This window comes from Gymnodraco acuticeps, unplaced genomic scaffold (genome assembly GCF_902827175.1).
Source record: "Gymnodraco acuticeps unplaced genomic scaffold, fGymAcu1.1, whole genome shotgun sequence".
NCBI classification, from domain to species: domain Eukaryota; kingdom Metazoa; phylum Chordata; class Actinopteri; order Perciformes; family Bathydraconidae; genus Gymnodraco; species Gymnodraco acuticeps.
In genome coordinates, this window is record NW_022990856.1 from 378,129 (window position 1) to 396,730 (window position 18,602).

Sequence of the window (18,602 nt, forward strand, 5' to 3'; positions counted from 1 at the left end):
AATTATCGAAATCATTTTCTAAACCCTTTGTCTGGGTTCCATTTTGAAAATGTCTGTTTAAACAATAGGCCCTGCCTTTATTAAACAGCACAGTAACCACACGATATTATGGTGAATGCATAGCGACTTTGTAGTAACAATGAACGGATTGATTGGAAATTCATTGGAAAGTAGCATTTATTATGGTTTACAACTGCTTCAGTTATAAACATGGGCAAATTATATCATAAATATTAAGAAAGCATTTTTCTTGCATGTTTTAAGCCAACAAATATCCGTTTAAGAAAGGATGTTGTATTTAATACAAAATGGCACATCTAAACATCAATCTAAAGCTACACATTTAATACATTTTCAAAATGGCATGTAAACCTAAACAACAAAGCAATATGAATTTGAAACATGCAAAAGTGAGGTTCAGCTGCATAAAGAGAAACTGAGAAAAGAGTTAGTTGCCACAAAAGCATGTGAATTAAGAATTTTAAAACATATGCTTTCAGTGGCAGTCACTTGCCACACAAAGTTCGGAAAATCGTCTCCATTCATTTCTGAAATTATTGAAAACGGCATACTTTAGAGACCTTTAAAAGTAAACAAGGATTTCGCAGGAAATCTTTTTTTTCATTTGATTGAATGTAATATTTGCGGAAAATATGTCAAGAGAATTTTAGAATCATTTAGAAGGCGTGGCTAATCTGACAGAGGAAAGGTATCATGTGCATTTTGACAACATTATTCTAAATGAGCTATCTCAGAACAGTATTTTCTCCTGTGCATATCTTCTTTAAAGGGGGTGCTCCTGTTTCATCCAATTCCTCCTGTTGAATTAAAATAAAAAGATGTTAGTAAAATGTCCAGAAGGTTAGAAGCAATACAAGTTAAAAAAACAAAACTTAATTGTTAACACTATGCAACAGACCCCAATGCTTGAAATTGTATTCTTAAAACATTTTTAAGTCTTCCTTGATGCCCTTTTAAAAAAATATACCTGTGTGTCTGGGGTCTTCCGTCTGATGGCTCCTGATGAAAGAAGGTCTTCCTTGATGAGAGTGGGAGGCTCATCAGCCCCCTCCTGTCCTGAATGTACTGGCTCTGCATTAACAAGAAAGGGTGGAAATATATCCTCATGAAAGCTTTGACAGTAAAGGAATCCAGAGACAGCACAGGACCCAACTAGTGTTATTTCAATAAGTATTTCCACAGTTCTACTACTATTACCGCTAGGACTGATACCTTTGTACACTTGTGCCTTTTTAAAATAACAGAATACTGTGTTCAATTCAGTGAAAATATGTCTGAGCGCCATCCACATACCATCTACACTCTCCTGGCCCAGCATGGGTGGCTGAGAGTCTTCAGTTCGGAGGCTGGAGGTGTGTGGAGGGCTGACCTGCTGCGAGCTGGAAGTGCTGCTGCTGTTATCCATTTTAGGCTGGTAAACGTCCGACAAAAAGCTCTGGTTGCTGTTTTCATCTGGGAATGAGAGCACAGTGCTTAAGATCAGGTGACATGGTTTTATTATGTTTTTGTTGGATTTTTGTTTGGTTGTAAAGTATTTAGGCTTTTTGACAGGTCATTATGCATGGGATTGCTCCATCATTTATTTATTTTTTAAATACACACACAAACTCACCAGTGAAATCCAGTAAAGAGTTGGTATTTTCCAGGACCACATCTTTCAGTCCTCGAGCATCTCCACCTGTAGATTTGGTCCTATATATCTGATAACAAGGAGGGGATTGTAAAAATCAGTCTTTTGACTAGATATATAAAAGTGAATCCTTAAAAGCTATGCCATTTTTTTTTTTTACGTGGCAGACACCCACCTGCTTTGTTTCTGTTACTGGCACCCACTTGAATATACGTAAAGATGTGTCTCCGACTGTCACCCATTTCTTCTCCCTGTAGATGAAATTAGTTTTGCTTATTTTCGCAAGGAGCTTTTTTTAGGTCAGCACCATCTGCTTTAGAAAACCATTCATTTGTAACATGACATAACAGGCTTTACATGCTCGTGTCTTCTCTGTCTACAGCAAAAAATGACATCTAATCAAATATCTTATTATGCTAACTAACAGCCCTCGCTTACTTTGCATGGGCGTGAAAATATAATGAGGATTGGTATCATGGTGTTCATTAATGTCACTGTTATGTCTGTGACTACGGGACAGTCGTCTACATTACGGCGCGCAGCGTGTGAGGCTGTGGCCATATTGACAGCTATCGGCGGAAAAAACTCAGCTAGCTCCGCCCCTGCTGTCAAACGGGGGCAATGATTGGTCAGCAGCCCCGTCAATCATCCAACTTTTCCGACTGAAGTTTGTTGAGCGACGCAGCAGATAATCAGGCTACAGTCTAGTGAGTCTACTAATACATTCCCCTCCATATTGTCCCCCGGACAGCCTACATACCATTTGCGCACCTTCTCGATGGCTGCCAGGACCTTTTTAATGTCATCTTTAGCCCGACTTCGGGTCTCTGCACGGCCTGATCGTCCCGACATCTTGATGCTGTTATGATTCATCTACAGATGCATCTGAAAACTTCAAGACCAAGCCCCAGTCCTCCGTTACACTGGTAGTCTCGCGAGATTACAACCTCTCATTTTTAGGGTTATTTTTTGGGCTTCATCCTCGTCAGTACGCTCATACTGTATTTGCTGTAATTATTGGATGGGCAGTCAGAGTTTTTTTAAAATTATATATATATTTTAATTATTTACAGTTCATTACATGCACTCATCTAAAGTGGTGGAATGTTACCAAATACATTTTTACATCACATTTCATTTAATCAAGTAGTGTAGGCTGCTTACTACTATATAAAGTAATTTAAATTAGCCCACCTTTTCCAGCTCGACATTCAGGTAATGATCACTTTATTGCATCGATATTAATAATGAAAATAATATTAATAATAATAATAATAATAAATCAGTAATATATAATTTGTTATTATATATTTTTACCTTTAGTAAAATCACTGCATTCAAATAAAGTATGTATGTATTTACATTGTGATATTGCATAGTGATACTTCCAGTGCACAACAATACTGGGTGCGTACTTGAGTACTTGCTACCTTAATTAATATTACATTATTTTTTAGAGATTCAACAATAATTGTGGTCAATAAAATGTCAAATATAATGTCAAAAATATAACGTTTATGACAACTAGGTCGAAGAGGGTGTTTTCAGTGTCTTGTTTTACCAATACAAAGTCTAAAGTCCAAGAGAGAAGCAGGAAGTCTCCATTTGCCACATGCTTAAAACATAATTTTCTGTAATTTGTTTTGCATTAAAAATATAGTTGTCTTCGATCAATCATCACATCTCTAGAAATCTGCTTCCCTTTAGTTATTTTTAGTTATTTTACAATGCCTCAACAATTTGTTTTATTGTGATGGGTATCATGCATTGCTACACACATTTCCAGCTGGCCCTCCTTTTACTCCTGAGACAAAAGCTTTTATTAAATGTACGTTTTTACTCCTGGTTCCCATGTTTGACCAACAGAGGGCAGCCTTGAGCTGTGCATGGCAAACAGGCTCCTCCATAATCTGAGACTGAACAAAGGTTGAGTCTGTTGCAGTTTTGATTAATTAGTTTAGTTATAGGAAAAATCAATGACAATAATTTATTTATAGCTTGCATATCTTCCAGGTAATACAAGAGAAGGATGTACTTTACATAAACTGATCAGACTGGAGTGTGGTTGACAGTGGTATAGCTTCAGGGTAAAGCCCTTGTAAAAAAAGGATCAGTGACAATAGAGTGTATGTGTAGAATGATAAGCTTAACAATCAATACATTAGAACATACTGTACAGTATCACTGTTCAGATAGGGCTTATTGTGTCACAATTCACTGAAAATTATCAGGGAATTGTGACACAGTGAATCAACAGTATTGTTGCTTGGACAAGTTGTAATAACACTAATCGGGACGCCATAAGGGATCACATTTGTTGATTTTCTGCATTGTGTGGGTTAATGGCAAAATGTGATGTTTATTAAAACATTCAAGGATTTGGCTTGTATGTAACATGCTCCTTACATTGAAGCTGTTTAATTCAGATTTTTTCTTAGTTCATTCTCAAATCTTATTTTATTTATATTGCATTTTCCATCTGTTCCAATTGTGTAATACATTTATTGTGATTCGAAAACAAAAACTTTACATGTTATGGTCTATTCAAACACAAGGCATTCAATTAGATAGTGATAAGCTTAATATATACAAAAACATAATTTATAGGGTACTTTCTATTGGGAAGTAGCTGTCCCCAACCCTGGCATCTACATTTCAATTTCTGTAAATAACACTTAGAATTTTTTTTTAAATGTTGTTCAATGGTGTATTTAGAAGATATTTATGATTATATTCAAACAGAAGTTGGAATATTTAGATTTATTGTGGGTATTATTTTTTATTAAAAAAACTATAATCAAAAAATCATGTCCCCAGTTTTCATGTGACTACCGAAACACAAGGGGTTTTAGTCCAATGTCTGGGCCTGGTTTTTAGCCACACCCCTGCATTTTTGACTATGCAGTGACACTGCATCCCTGTCCCTCATGGCTGAATGGCAAGTAGCTATATCCCATACTTTTGATATAAATCTGTTCAAAAATTTGAAAATCGGCGTGTAACCTTAAAGGTCCCCCATGTCATGGCCATTTCAAAACTAGGGCCAACAGGGTCGGTGGAGGGGGTCTGGAGGACGGGCTTGGGCTGACAGCCCAGGGGCACAGCGGAGTTCAAGGATGGGGTCTCGGGCGGACGGCCCGGGGGCAAGGCAGAGTTCAAAAAGGGGAACTCGGGCGGACGGCCCGGGGGCAAGGCAGAGTCCAAGGTGTGGCGAAGGCCACAGCGGGCAAACTCAGGGGGCCGAACATGAGGGCGAAGGCAGTGGCAGGAAGAGTCAGGGAGCCGGCCCCGAGGGCGAAGGCAGCGGCAGGAAGAGTCAGGGGGCCGGGCCCGAGGGCGAGGACCGCGGCACTCAGGGGGCCGGGCTCGAGGGCGAAGACCAGACAGCTCCGGAGGCCGGGCAGGAAGGCGCTGACGGGACAGCACCGGAGGCCGGGCAGGACCCGGTGTCGGCCGGACAAGAACCGGAGCTGGTGGGACAGGCCTCGGCAGGATCCCCCACGGAAGAGGACCAGGAGTTGGCAGGACCCCCGGCAGGAGAGCAGTCGGTGGGACCCCCAACGGGACAGGACACGGGATTGGCAGGACCCCCGGCAGAAGCGCAGTCGGCGGGACCCCCAACGGGACAGGACATAGGGTTGGCAGGACCCCCGGCAGGAGAGTAGTCGACGGGACCTCCAACGGGACTGGACATGGAGCCGGCAGGACCCCAAGCGGAACCTCCATCGGCACAGGACATAGGGTTGGCAGGAACCCCGGCAGGAGATTAGTCGGCGGGACCCCCAACGGGACAGGACATAGGGTTGGCAGGACCCCCGGCAGGAGTGTAGTCGGCGGGACCTCCAACGGGACTGGACATAGGGTTGGCAGGACCCCCGGCAGGAGAGTAGTCGGCGGGACCCCCAACGGGACAGAACATGGAGTTGGCAGGACCCCCAGCGGAACCTCCAACGGCACTTCAGTAGGGACTTGAATTGGGACTTGAGTAGGAACTTGAGTTGGGACTGGAGAGGGAACTGGAGAGGGGACTCGAGAGGGGACTCGAGAGAGGGGGCTCGAGAGAGAGGACTCGAGAGGGGATTTGAGAGGGAACTCGAGAGGGGACTCGAGAGGGGGCTCGAGAGAGGACTCGAGAGGGGATTTGAGAGGGAACTCGAGAGGTGACTTGAGAGGGAACTCGAGGGATGACTTGAGAGGGGACTTGAGAGGAAACTGGAGAGGGGACTCGAGAGGGAACTGGAGAGGGGTCTTGAGAAGAAACTGGAGAGGGGACTCGAGAGGGGACTCGAGAGGGAACTTGAGATGGGACTAGAGTTGGGATTTGAGAAGGGACTAGAGAAGTGACTAAAGGAGGGACTAGAGGAGTGAAGAGGGACTAGAGGAGAGAGGAGGGACTAGAGGAGGGACTTGAGAAGGGACTAGAGGTGGGACTGGAGAAGGGACTAGAGAAGGGACTAGAGAAGTGACCAGAGGAGAGACTAGGGAAGGGACTAGAGAAGGGACTTGGGAAGGGACTAGAGGGGGAACTCGAGAAGAGCACCTGGAAATCTTCGCTTTGCTCCCCCACAATGCAGTTCGGCGAAAAGCGAGGCAAAGTGACGTCATCCCCATTCAAAGTCAATGGGCAGAGAAGCGTTGGAAGCGTTGGAAGATTTGTTTAAAGCTGCTGTGTGGACGTACCGTTAGTGTGTACGCGTGCGAAGTGCGCCCGCCAATTTGTTTCGGTAGTGACCATTTTTGGTAGAGGAAGAACATTCCAATACAGTCTGAAAATACGATATAAAAATGTACGGTTATTTTTACTAGATATGTCTAATATCTAATGCCTACAAGCTTTGAATGAAAGGCGTGTGTTTTGTGCAGCTTCATTTAAAAAGGAGAGTTTTAAAGACATTTAACAAGTTCTGTCAAGTTCCTGCAATGTATTGCACACATCACTTCTGGTTTTCTTGAGGTCCTCATTAAGAGTTGAAGTGTTTGTATAATATATTCCCTGAGAGTTGCAATTCATCAGCTGTACAAGCTTTGATAAAAACATTAGTGCATGAATAATTATAATCAAAACATATAATATATTATTCTGAAATGGACCAATATGCATAATGAGTAGCCTACTTTTACTGTTGGTACTTTGATAGATAGATAGATAGATAGATAGATAGATAGATACTTAATTTATCCCACATTTGGAACTTATTTTGTCAGGGCAGCATTGTTGTCAAGCTTTACACGAATTAAACATATTTAAAATATACAATAGGCCTAATATAAAATTATAATAAAAATAAACATTAGCAGCAAGTATACAAATTCACAATAGAGAGGACTCACTAGAGTATTTAATTAATACACAATATAACACAAATAATGATTATATTGAATACAATATGCAATCTCACTCAGCTACACAAATATATAGAAACATACTACAGACACAATGGCATTGGATTACATAATTGTGTAAAGTAAATAAATAATACTAAGTAGGCCTACACGATCTGACTACTTCCTTCACCTCTGCCATAAGGAGAGCCATAAGGAGGCCATAAGGAGGCCATTAGGAACTTTATTTTGAAAAGCTGAATGGTCCACTTCCAGTAAGCCTGGTGGGCTTTACGCTGGTTAGGTTCAGAATGCTGTCATTGACTGGGTGTTGGACGGAGAGACCAAATGATCCAGGGAACGGGGCGACGAGTCCAGCACAGCATGGACTGCTGCCCGCCATAGTTAGTTCAGCTTTTATTTTATTTTATTTTTTACAGTTTAGCGTGATTATCGGGTGAACGTTTTAGTTTTGTCTCGCCGTTGTGGAAAAAATACGACAATGGATCGAGTGAAAAGCTCCATGCAGCAAGTACCCAACGCTATCCCCAAAGTGATCCGCCGGACTGGGGCAAACAGCCTGGAGCTGGAGAAGGAAAACTTTGAGAGAGGCCAGGTATGGAGCACAGTTGTCACATTAAAGTAATGATAGCTTGATTTTCTTTAAAGCGTTGGATGAAGACCCTGGCTTTGAGCCACTTTTAAGGTGGGTGGGGGATAGTAGTCATGTCGGGATGTTTTCTGTCTGCTCTTAATCGCACTATGCGTTTCGAGATGTTGTCTCTAGTCCAGATTGCAGCTAAGGATCCTAAAAAAAACACACACATTTTGCAGGAATTCCTTCGTTTTTGATACTTTACTGTTTTTACATTTGATCCAGGTAATGATTTGTTCCAGTGTTGTTCTCCCTGAGTGTGTCTGGGATCAGCAGAGATACCAATGAGTCCACTGTACAACAAAAGAGCTGTTGAAATGTAGGTCAATGGCCTTTTGAATTATAACTGCTATCTGCAGAATAAACCAGACAAGAGGGAGGAGAGCTGAAGCTTTGTGGAGCTATGTCATGTATGACAGGCTGTCAGTGCCTTCTGTAGGCCTTCAGTCATGGGATGATGGTATGACCAAGATGAGATCTAAAAAGGAGATAGGCTATGGACTTTTTCTTTTTTTTGGTTTGTTGTGCTTAGTTTTCCACCATGACTGCTGATGAATAATGAATGCTGTGTATCTTCCAGAGCTACATCTGACTTTGCATGAAGTGCTCTCCCAGTGAGCATATGTATGTACATTATGTAGGCTGCTGCTGTGCTGTGATCCTGCTGCTTCCTGCCTGGTGGTCTTCCCTCCCCTCTCCCCACAACAGGAACAGGGGAGGGAAGAGGGGGCAGGCGAAAGTAGGTCAGATGAATCAAGGCAGCACCAACTGTTGTGGTAGTGTGGCAACGTGCTTCTCCTTGCTAAATTGAACAGTATGTATTTGGCATTTCTGGGTCCCCCCCCCCCCCCCCCCCCTACTCTCAGTACCCCACGTCTCTCTCATCCGTGACAGTAGCAGCATGGATTAGTTGCTGGGAGAATGCATGGCTTTATGTGAGCCAAGTCTGGTCACTAGGTCACTGAAAGGCTCCTGATATCACACATCCTCTGGAAGTGTGTCAAAGCTGTCCAGGTTACAACACATTTTAGGGCTGAGCAACTATGTGTTTCAATGAAATGTGAATAATGATGCAAATATTACCCTTCCCTTCAGTGTCTTGAATCATATTGCAATTGCATAACAAAAAAACGGATTAATTCCTTATAGATTCACATTAGTTTTTTAAGGTCTGATAACATATGTTGTGGCAATGGCTCTTTCAAACGAGGGTGAAAATATTCATGAAAAAAAAATCCAAGTTTGAATCGCTGATATTTATGTTCCAAAAGCATGAGCGTTTTGTTCCTGATTCCAATGACAAAAGCTTTCTCTTCTGTAATGCCGTGATTGAGGAGAGTGCTTCTGTAGCTTTTTACTGTTAGTTTCCTTTTTTCAGGTGCAGTTGATTTTTGACATGGGGGATCCAGAGCAGGCGGTGTTGGAATCAATGAATCTGCTGTCTACTTTACAGGGATCAGCGAGAGATAATCGCATCTGATCTGTTGTGCTGTAAAGCTGCCTAAATCTGCTGGGTGGCTGGCTGGCTTTCACCTCCTGTCTGCCTGCATATCTGCCTGTCTGCATGTCTCCAGCCTTCTCTTTTCAGCAATAATGTACCGTTTTTTTGGTTTTTCCATATTTTTACTGACAGAACACTTAGAAAATCAACTTTTAGAGATATCGAAGTTGGGAGCTATTATGTGAGTGTGATAACCAAATAGTAGCGGAATAACCTTTATTTATATATATAAATTCGACTTGTGGAGTAATTGATCGTTTTGGTTTTAGTGAACTGAGATTTATTTATTAGATATGTCATATTTTTTTTAAAGCTGAATGACATAAGAAACTTGTGAACATGGTATGGTAATCTGTTAAAGTGGTTTTATAGGACACAGTCTTCATGATCTTTCTAAAATGTAAGTTTTTGATTAGTTGCTAAAATAGTATGATTGTTCATCCACTAAAAGTTTCTTTAATTGAGGGCAGCTCTTTGCATGTGTGTAGAAATCACTTAGCAGTATGACAGTACAAAGGGTGAGTAGATCATACAGTCTGTCCTTCAACATGCAACCTGAATTCAATGTTCTACAGTTACAAGCATATGAATACACAGTAAGCAGTGTGCACTGCAGACAGCAGGGTCGCCTACTTTAAATCCCTAGTTATGTAAAACGCTGATTCTGGGAAGTGCTCGCCTATCCCTCTGTTGAGTTGGGTAAACAACCAGGGTGTGTTCAAAATCCTGTCTGTCATAGTGTCCACACGGGGTTATAAAAAGAACGAACCATAGCAGCCGGATAGCACACAACTCTTGCTTTTAATGACATGTTTGGACTCATAATAGCAGCTGACTCTTTAATTTAGAGTTTAGGGGATTTAATCTGTGGTCTGTTTGTCTCAAACTTGTTTTAGTCTTCTATTGTGTTCTCAAAGAAGTAAAAACAAACAAGTAAATAACAAGCTAGGACTAAACATTGCGTACAGTATGTTGTAATCTTTATCTTAAGGCTCTAAAATGTCAGACATGCCAACTCCATCATAGATTGTGGAACTATTTCCAAGCTGTCACAGGCCATGGGAGGTTTTTCATTTTGAAGCTGGTGTAGGTAGTAATCTCTGGACCCATACGAACCATAATTAGTACTTGTGGAAAACTTCAGGGGCACCAGTCTCTCAGCTGGGACATATGCAGCATGAGCCCATCAGCCACACCACATTGTATGTTACTTACTGAAGGCCTTAAAATAAGAACAGCTGCCAGCTGCCGCCTCCTTCTCATTTATTTGTCCCCACGGATGCAACTCTTCCTATTTGTATCTTTATTTGACAAGATGCACTTTTGGCAGTTGATGTGAATGAACAGTATAGTATAGTCACTCATTAAACTGTCATTATGGTTGGTCGAGATAGCAATTCTGCTATATTAGAGTAGCAGAAACTCTCAAACTATTCAGGTTTATCTAACCATTTGAACCATTGATAGATAGAGTGTGTTCAGACATTAATTACATAAATTAATATAGACATTATTTAATAGATATGCACAATCAAGGCATGTCAGCTGCCCATAAAGGGTTGAATATAAACATTAACCATTTCTGCATGCAACACAAACTGTTGACTAAGGATGTGCAACAAGTATGTATGCAGTGGGGAGGTTCCATTTAGCATAAAGAAATCTATTTCTCATATTTTAGTCTGTCTTTTAGGATATAGGCCTGTCAGTCTTTCAGCCTCGTTCATTGGTCTTAAAAAGAGGCAACATTCGGACTGAAGCTTCTTATATTTTTTGCCCGTAGGAATAGTGCGTTTGTTTGTACATCACCTGGCTGTAACAGGGTTGCAGCTCAGATTAAGCGTAGTTTTCATTCATTAATTTCTTTTTAAATAGCTACATAATGCTGCTATTTTTTATTTATTAATTCAGTCAATGTCTTATTGAGTTCAAGCTGAAATATGTAAAGCATTTGTACTAATTTAGAGTAGGAGTAATATCATGTTAATTCCAAAACAGTACAGACTTGATGTGCTCTGCTATTCAAAATAAATACCCTTATATAGCAGTATCGCCAAATGGAGTTGTGAATATCAGATATTGGTCAAATCCAATATTGTGCATCCCTTAGCTAACGATTTAATCTGTTTATTCAATACTTTTTAGCAAACCTTTTCAACTTTGCCTGTGTGCTTTTTTACGCACTCTATATTGCAACACATGATGGTTAGGTGTGAGAGCTGACATAATGTGTGCTCAATCGGAATACTTTAGAAAATGTAAATGATCATTTCCATCTTATCAAATGAATAGATCACTCCAAAACGTATTACCGCTTAGCAACTGCAGAAGTAACCATTGTTGGACATGTACCCCCAATCTTGATTGGTGTACAGTATGTGATGGACACCCCTCGTCCCCTCGCTCTGCACCCTCTTTTAGTGCTCTTTGGTGGCCTGGCAGCTGTGGAATTCAGGGGAGGAGTAGGGCCTGGCCCTCGGGCACAAGCAGGGCTCAGCAGGGCGGACATAGACAATAATCTTTTAACCACCCCGTCTCTCTGCCTCTCTTTCTCCACTGTCTTTGTCTTTCTCCTTGCCTTGTTGTCCTCCCCTCCATTGCTCATTGTCTTGAGTGTTCCTTTGCTTCTTTTACATCCTGTAATTAAAAATGCAGGGAAGTTATGAAGGGATATCCGCATACATGCAGTACACTCACAGACGAGCATGCAAGCATGAAAGCGAGACCATTAAAAGCACTGAGGCAGCAGAAACAGCAGGCGGTGGTTTGTGGCCTCATTGCACTGACTGGCTGTGGAATAATAGAGCTGGACATGAGTGACAGGTCAGTAAGTGGAACAAAGTGCACCGATGAGTTCCTGGCGGCATTAACAATGGCTTTGATATACAGATTGTTTTGGAGTTCTCGTCTGTTTTACAGGACAGTAAAACGGAAAGGGAGCGAGACAGAGATGGAGTGTTGCTTTTTGTTTCACATGCAGCAAAGGTCAAAAGTCAGACTGAAACCTACATCGTGGATGTGAGCACGTGGTATATAAATTAGCCTGCTGCAACATGAGTGGCCTCATTTCAAATAATCATTTGAATACAATACATTCCTCAGTCATGTACAATCTGCAGGGACTATGGCTGAACGATATGGCAGAAAGAAATATATCACTATACTCATGTGCAGAGGTGTGGACTCGAGTCACATGACTTGGACTCGAGTCACCAATTTGATGACTTGAGACTCGACTTGACAAAATCACAAAAGACTTGCGACTCGACTTGGACTTGAACACCAAACTCGGGACTTGACTTGGACTTGAGCCTTCTGACTTGAGGTGACTTGATCATTTAATTCAGAGGTCTCCAACACGCTGATCGCGAGCTGCCGCTAGAAGAGAAGACTCCCGTCAGTGAGAAAAATAAGCAGCGTCTGGCTGCTTTTCAATGATATTGGAGAAAGCAAAGCTGTGTGCAGGATTTGTAAAATGAAAATAACCTTTTTTGGTTAGCTTTATTTTGGTAACCACTCAGGATTTACTGTCAGAGGTGGGAGAAGTTCAGATCTTGTACTTGAGTACAAAAGTACCAGAGTGTAGGAATACTCGGTTACAATAAAAAGTCCTGCATTCAAAATGTTATAAGTAAAAGTACAAAAGTACACCTGCAGAGCAGGGGCGGATCTAGACAAATATTCATGGTGTGGCAAGAGGGTGGCAGGAGATTTTGAGGGGTGGCATCCCCTGCCAGAAGTATATGCTGATTTAAATCGCAATCATATCAATCAATTAGGGGTGTAATGTTACACGTACCCATACTGAAATTATTCGGTACGGGCTCTTTGGTTCGGTACACGTGTGTACCGAACGAATATAGCGTTAAACGTAAAAAATTGAGAACATGAACAACTTTCTGGAAGTAATCTCAGGTATATATCATAGAGCGAGCAAGTCATTTCATTGGACGAGAGGCATACTATGAGAGCTGGTCAGAGGGATGCGTTCAAATTTAGTCAGTCATTTGAGGAACTGTCGAAATGGCGAACGCAGATATAGTTGAGCTCGAAAATCCTCCAGCATCATTGAAGTCTCCGGTTTGGGAACATTTTGGTTTCGCAGTTACGTACAAGGATGACGGACAAAGACAGGTGGACCGAACCAAAGCTGTTTGTCGGCATTGTTCAACTAAAATTGGTTACGCGGCTGGCAATACATAAAACTTGCACACTAATTTGAAAAGGCATCACCCGAACGTGAATATCACCGGTACCAAAGAAAAAAGACTGAAGTGCAAACCCAACTCCCACTCGCATTTAAGCCTCCACCACTCGCAGAGAGTTCAGACCGAGCCAAAGCTATTACAAACGCCAAATATCCTTATGTTGCCGTGTTAGCAAAGCGCTATCTGGCTGTATCTGCTACCTCTGTCCCTAGAGAGGGTGTTCTCCACAGCAGGAGACATTGTTAGTGCCAGCAGATCTGCCCTTTCAGCAAGCAATGTGGACAAGTTAATTTTTCTTTAAAAAAACATGAAAATACAATGACAAGCAAGTCATAATGTCAAACTGGCTGCTTAGGTACTAGTACAAATACAGATTATTTCAGTTCATCGAAATGCTGCACCTTAATGTTTATTTTATTATATTTTGTATTTATTTGAATACATTATTCACAGTTTAATAATAATTAAAAAAATATATATATATATTTAATGTTTTGTGATAATTTTTTCTGCTGTACCGAAAACGTACCGAACCGAACCGTGACCTAAAAACCGAGGTACGTACCGAACCGAAATGTTTGTGAACCGTTACACCCCTACAATCAATGTTAACTTGGAAAGCCACAATATTAATATTTTAACTCAATGACATAGGTGATATTATTGTGGCACATCAGTAAAGCCTTACATATACATATATAAGGTGGCAAACGTAATTTAATGAATTTTAACTGAACAATAACTGAATGAGTTTATCTCACTCTTAGACCAGCAGGGGTACCAAATCTATGAAGACTGCTGCAATAAGTACATTAATTAACTGTCTCATCGATGTTTGTCTGAATGAATATGATACTATTAACAATCATATTATTCCTATCAGCTGTCAATCACTGTTAATAAATAATAATAATAATAGATTTAATTTGTTAGCGCTTTTACAGGTGCTCAAAGACGCTTTACAGATATAGTGAAGAACTGTTATGATTCACATATTCATTTAGTATTGAATAAACTATATTTTTTGGAGGAGTTAATGATGAATGTTCATCAAGATGCTTGCTCACCCTCCTTCAAATTTGAAAAACAAGTAATTATATCATTATTGATATACAGTTACAACCTTGACTTTACATCAGAAAGAACAAACATTAAAGAAGTGACTAACTGCATCAGTTAGGGTTAAAAAACGTGTATTCAGCTAAAACATCGCTGCAGTTATTATCCAGTGGAAGGTCCTTACCTACTGGCCTAGTTAAATCAAAGTGGTTACTTTCTGTTGGCTGGGCAGTGTAGTTTTACACACCGTCTTATTTTACTTTCTCAGGACTTAAAACAGTTTTTTGGGGGCAGACCTCCTCAAAGAAAAAATATATATACACGCATACAAGGTCATCATCTTAACAGTTTATTATGCTCATCGAGTCATCCGTGAGCAGAGCATCAAGTTGGCATGTCTATTACAGCTGAATGCGGCGATTACCCTCTTGTTCAGCAAAACGCCTCACAAACGTATTAAGATCAACAGCTGTAGTGCGTTTTGATTCAATGCTGAGTACAGCCAAACTGACAGTCTCTTCTCTGTCATTGTAGACCGCAAATACCTCATTCCTTCAGTGCTTGGGTCCGAATGCTTCTCGTTTTGCGCCGTCCCCCCCGTTCAAGTGAATTCGCCACCAATCATATTTCCACTCTCGCGTCAGGGCCGGGGGAGGGGTTACAAGACTCGCGTCTTGTGCTGCATTCACTTGCACTCGGACATTAGAGATTTTCTCTCATAAATGTCCGATGAGCCACAACTTTTCTTTCAAAACAAAGATGCCAACTGGGGTGGCAAGGCTATTGTTTAGGGTGGCAGTTGCCACCCCATGCCACCCCGGTAGATCCGCCCCTGCTGCAGAGGGATCTAGATTCAGGTGTTCTTTTCCCCATAGCCTCACTGCACATTATCCCTTGCATAAAGATAGATTGTGGGTCCTTTATAACATGTTGCACACAGTGGAAATAAACATTCTGGTTACCTCAATATCAGGGATCTTATACATTAAACTCCTTCTGAATCAAACCGTCACGGTACCCTTACCTTACTGATCCCTCTTAAAATAGAAAAAAACACTTTACCAGCATAGAAAAAATGGATTATTAAATTATTAATGTGACTAATAAAGAGCAGTTTGATTATTAAGTATTATTCTGTTGATCGATGTCATTACATTTGGTGAAAAGCACATAATGACTTGTTTAAGACTCGTTTTGTCAAAGTTTAGGACTTGGACTTGACTTGAATTTGCCCATCCTGACTTGAGACTTGACTTGGGCTTGACTTGACTTGAGCGCAAAGACTTAAGACTTGACTCGGACTTGAGCGCAAAGACTTGAGACTTGACTCGGACTTGCAAAACAATGACTTGGTCCCACCTCTGCTAATGTGTATATTTTACAATTATAAGTTGTGTCAAAACACTTTGTAATGACATTTGAAGGGATCGCTTTTTTATGGCCAAAATAGGTAGGGCTGTCCTCGACTACAGACATTTTAGTCAAAAAAGACCAAAACTAGTACATTTATTGATTGAGAGGGTGAATCCCCTGAAATAAGGACAGAGGACACAAGCAGAAATGTGTCAGACGTCTGAGCCAAAGAATCCTATAGCATGTACAGATGGTAGAAACGTGTACAAAATGCTGGATCAGCTTTTTATTGAGGTTTTGCGTTTTTTTATACACACAGTCTGCCTAAGGCACTACACAACCTTAGTCAGTCTGTCTAGTGTTTGGGGAAGAGACATCTATGGACTTTAACCCCTGTGCTCCACAGATACCATGTTTGGGTTCAAAGGACATTAATGTGGATCACTTTTATTACTGCAATTACCTTTTTAAAGTTATACCTAATAGAGAAAATAATGGTATAAGGGGTATCAGCTGAATATCCCAAATACATCTGTCGTACCACAGTTAGGAATTTGCACATTTCCTTTAGACAGCAATATTTTTCTCTTATAACAACTGTGTTCGGTATTGACACTTTAATTCTACCTGGACTTTCACAATCAAATCTCTCTGTTGCTGTTAAACACTGAAAATCATCCAACATAAAAGAGTGTGAGACGTCAACCTTTTTACCTGAAGAAATTATATGATCATTAGTTGTTTCCAGCCTAAATGGGCAAGTTCATTTAAACTTAATCCACAAACCTAATTTTCATTTGTCTCAGTGAAGATGTGTCATTAATGCTTCATCAGATTTTTGAGAACCTAATTGGAATGTGAAGATGAAGATTTTAACCATAATTTAAAATGACATATTTTAAACTTTTATTAAAAAGGGGAAGGGGTTTTGAGTGTTTGACTGAGAAGCCAGGCAGAGACAGAGTGGGACCGCTGTATGTGAGAAATGCTCTGTGAGGCTGCTGCCCTCACAACGATGGGCCCACGCCGTACCAGGAAGGGAAGAGACTCTGTGGAAAAGAGCCAGTATTGTCTGGAGACAGACAGTTTATGTTGAGCAGCCTGGAGTTTTAATGCGCAGCCCCGATGGTATAATGAGTAGCATATTGATTATTGTGGCTGGCCTGGCCTCGGTCGATCAGCTGATGTCCTGTGATTGTATAGAGAAGCTTTGGACTGAATTTAAACTTGGTGAGGGCTACATAACAAATGTAAAACAACTACTTTGGATTACAAAACCTTATACAGCTATTACTCCTTATAATAATACAAATATTTAATCTTTCAAGCTTTATCCTTCACTTAAAACCCCCAAAATATAACACATTATGTATCAAATTGCTGCTATTTGAATGTCAATTTTCACATGTGCAGTGTAATACACATCAATTTTGTTCTGGTTATTTAAATAAACACTCTTTGAACACTTTATTAGCTAAACCTTTACAGTTGAATTTACCTTTAGAAAACCTGTAATGGTCCCTTTTCGTATACACACGCTTAGAGGTGTCAATGTAACTAGTGGTGGTTTCGAACTGGACAGCATTTAATTGAAATGTGTTTTTATCATTTTTTTATCAAAAGAGGTATACAGAATGTAGTATATACAATTATCCAATTTGGGATCAACAAATCACATCTTACCTTAACTTAGATCTAATATATTATAGCAATGATTGTCAACCCTGAGCTCTTGTAAGCATCTGTCCGTCCACATCTCATGTCATATCCTTTCTCACAGTAACTCCAGGAAATGTCCCAGACAATCGTCAGCATAATACTGTGTGTGTGAAGGCATCCAGCATGCAGGGTAAACAACAAATGATGTGGGTGATAGTTATAAACTTACCACCCCCATGAGGAATACAATGGTCTCTAGGGGTTGAAGAAGTGGGAGGAAAAGTGTAAGGCACTTGTTTGTCTGTGGCTGGATTCCACATTTGCTAAATGTCTTTTTAAACTATATCAGTGAATACATAAGTGTCTTCTGTTCAACGATTATAATACAATTGGTTACAAAAAGGTCTGATAGCACTCTAGCTATAAAGGTACATAAATTGGATTAGTGCATTCATTATTTACAACAATGTTGAAACTGAAGCCGCTACATTTTTATTCTGCTGTCAACTATTTTCATTTTTAATCTACACATTTTCCTACATGTCCAAGTGTCTTCTGTGACAAAGGCCTTTATGTTAACTTTAGTAAAACATGTACTTGCGTGATGCCTATGGTTCACATTAAATTGAAGGTTGACAGTCTCAGAGAAACCAGATGGGGGCATCAGTTACCTAGAATTGCTCTCATGATGGAAGATGAGCTTTCCCTCCTTTGCACCTTTAAAGCATGCTCATTTCAAAGCTTCATGTGTTCCCATAAGCATAATATTACTACACGCACACACACACACACACACACACACACACACACACACACACACACACACACACACACACACACACACACACACACACACACACACACACACACAAAATATGACTCAAAGGCAGAGGTGGGAGAGGTACTCAGAACTTGTACTTGAGTAAAAGTAGAAGTACCAGAGTGTAGGAATACTCTGTTACAAGTAAAAGTCCTGCATTCAAAAGGTTACTCAAGTAAAAGTACCACAGTTTTGATATCAAAATATACTTAAAGTACCAAAAGTAAAAGTACTTATTATACAAATTGGTCAATTTCGGAATCATATTTATTATATGTTTTTATTATAGTCATTGATGCATCAAAGTGTTATCGAAGCTGGTAAAGGTGAAGCTAGTTTTAATGACTTTGTATACTGCAGGCCAGGTAGCTTGT

At 40.5% G+C, this 18,602-nt stretch overlaps 2 protein-coding genes across 3 annotated transcripts in view; one reads left to right on the forward strand and one right to left on the reverse strand.

The window, feature by feature from the left end:
• Positions 1–159: 159 nt before the first annotated feature.
• On the reverse strand, positions 160–2,562 carry bcl7bb (BAF chromatin remodeling complex subunit BCL7B b). Its single transcript, XM_034233221.1, has 6 exons — positions 2,412–2,562; positions 1,827–1,902; positions 1,634–1,721; positions 1,315–1,473; positions 989–1,092; positions 160–818 (listed from the first exon to the last, which is right to left on the reverse strand). Exons 1-6 carry the CDS (start codon positions 2,522–2,524, stop codon positions 747–749), a joined length of 612 nt encoding a protein of 203 aa, XP_034089112.1. The 5' UTR covers positions 2,525–2,562; the 3' UTR covers positions 160–746.
• A 4,727-nt stretch (positions 2,563–7,289) lies between these two features.
• Positions 7,290–18,602, forward strand: part of hip1 (huntingtin interacting protein 1) — a 51,542-nt gene continuing 40,229 nt past the window's right edge. For both annotated transcript variants that reach the window (XM_034233194.1, XM_034233195.1), the window contains exon 1: positions 7,290–7,589. In XM_034233194.1, the coding sequence (XP_034089085.1) occupies positions 7,476–7,589 (114 nt within the window). In that variant the 5' untranslated portion in view covers positions 7,290–7,475. The remainder of the gene's footprint in view (positions 7,590–18,602) is intronic.

What these genes read in the sequence shown, in the direction of transcription:
- bcl7bb (XM_034233221.1), bottom strand. Translation starts at nt 2,524, where the DNA reads ATGAATCATAACAGCATCAAGATGTCGGGACGATCAGGCCGTGCAGAG. An exon ending in GGGCCAGGAGAGTGTAGATG is followed by an intron (nt 1,093 to 1,314) that starts GTATGTGGATGG and finishes TTGTTAATGCAG; the next exon opens with AGCCAGTACATTCAGGACAG. An exon ending in GGAAGACCCCAGACACACAG is followed by an intron (nt 819 to 988) that starts GTATATTTTTTT and finishes TTAATTCAACAG; the next exon opens with GAGGAATTGGATGAAACAGG.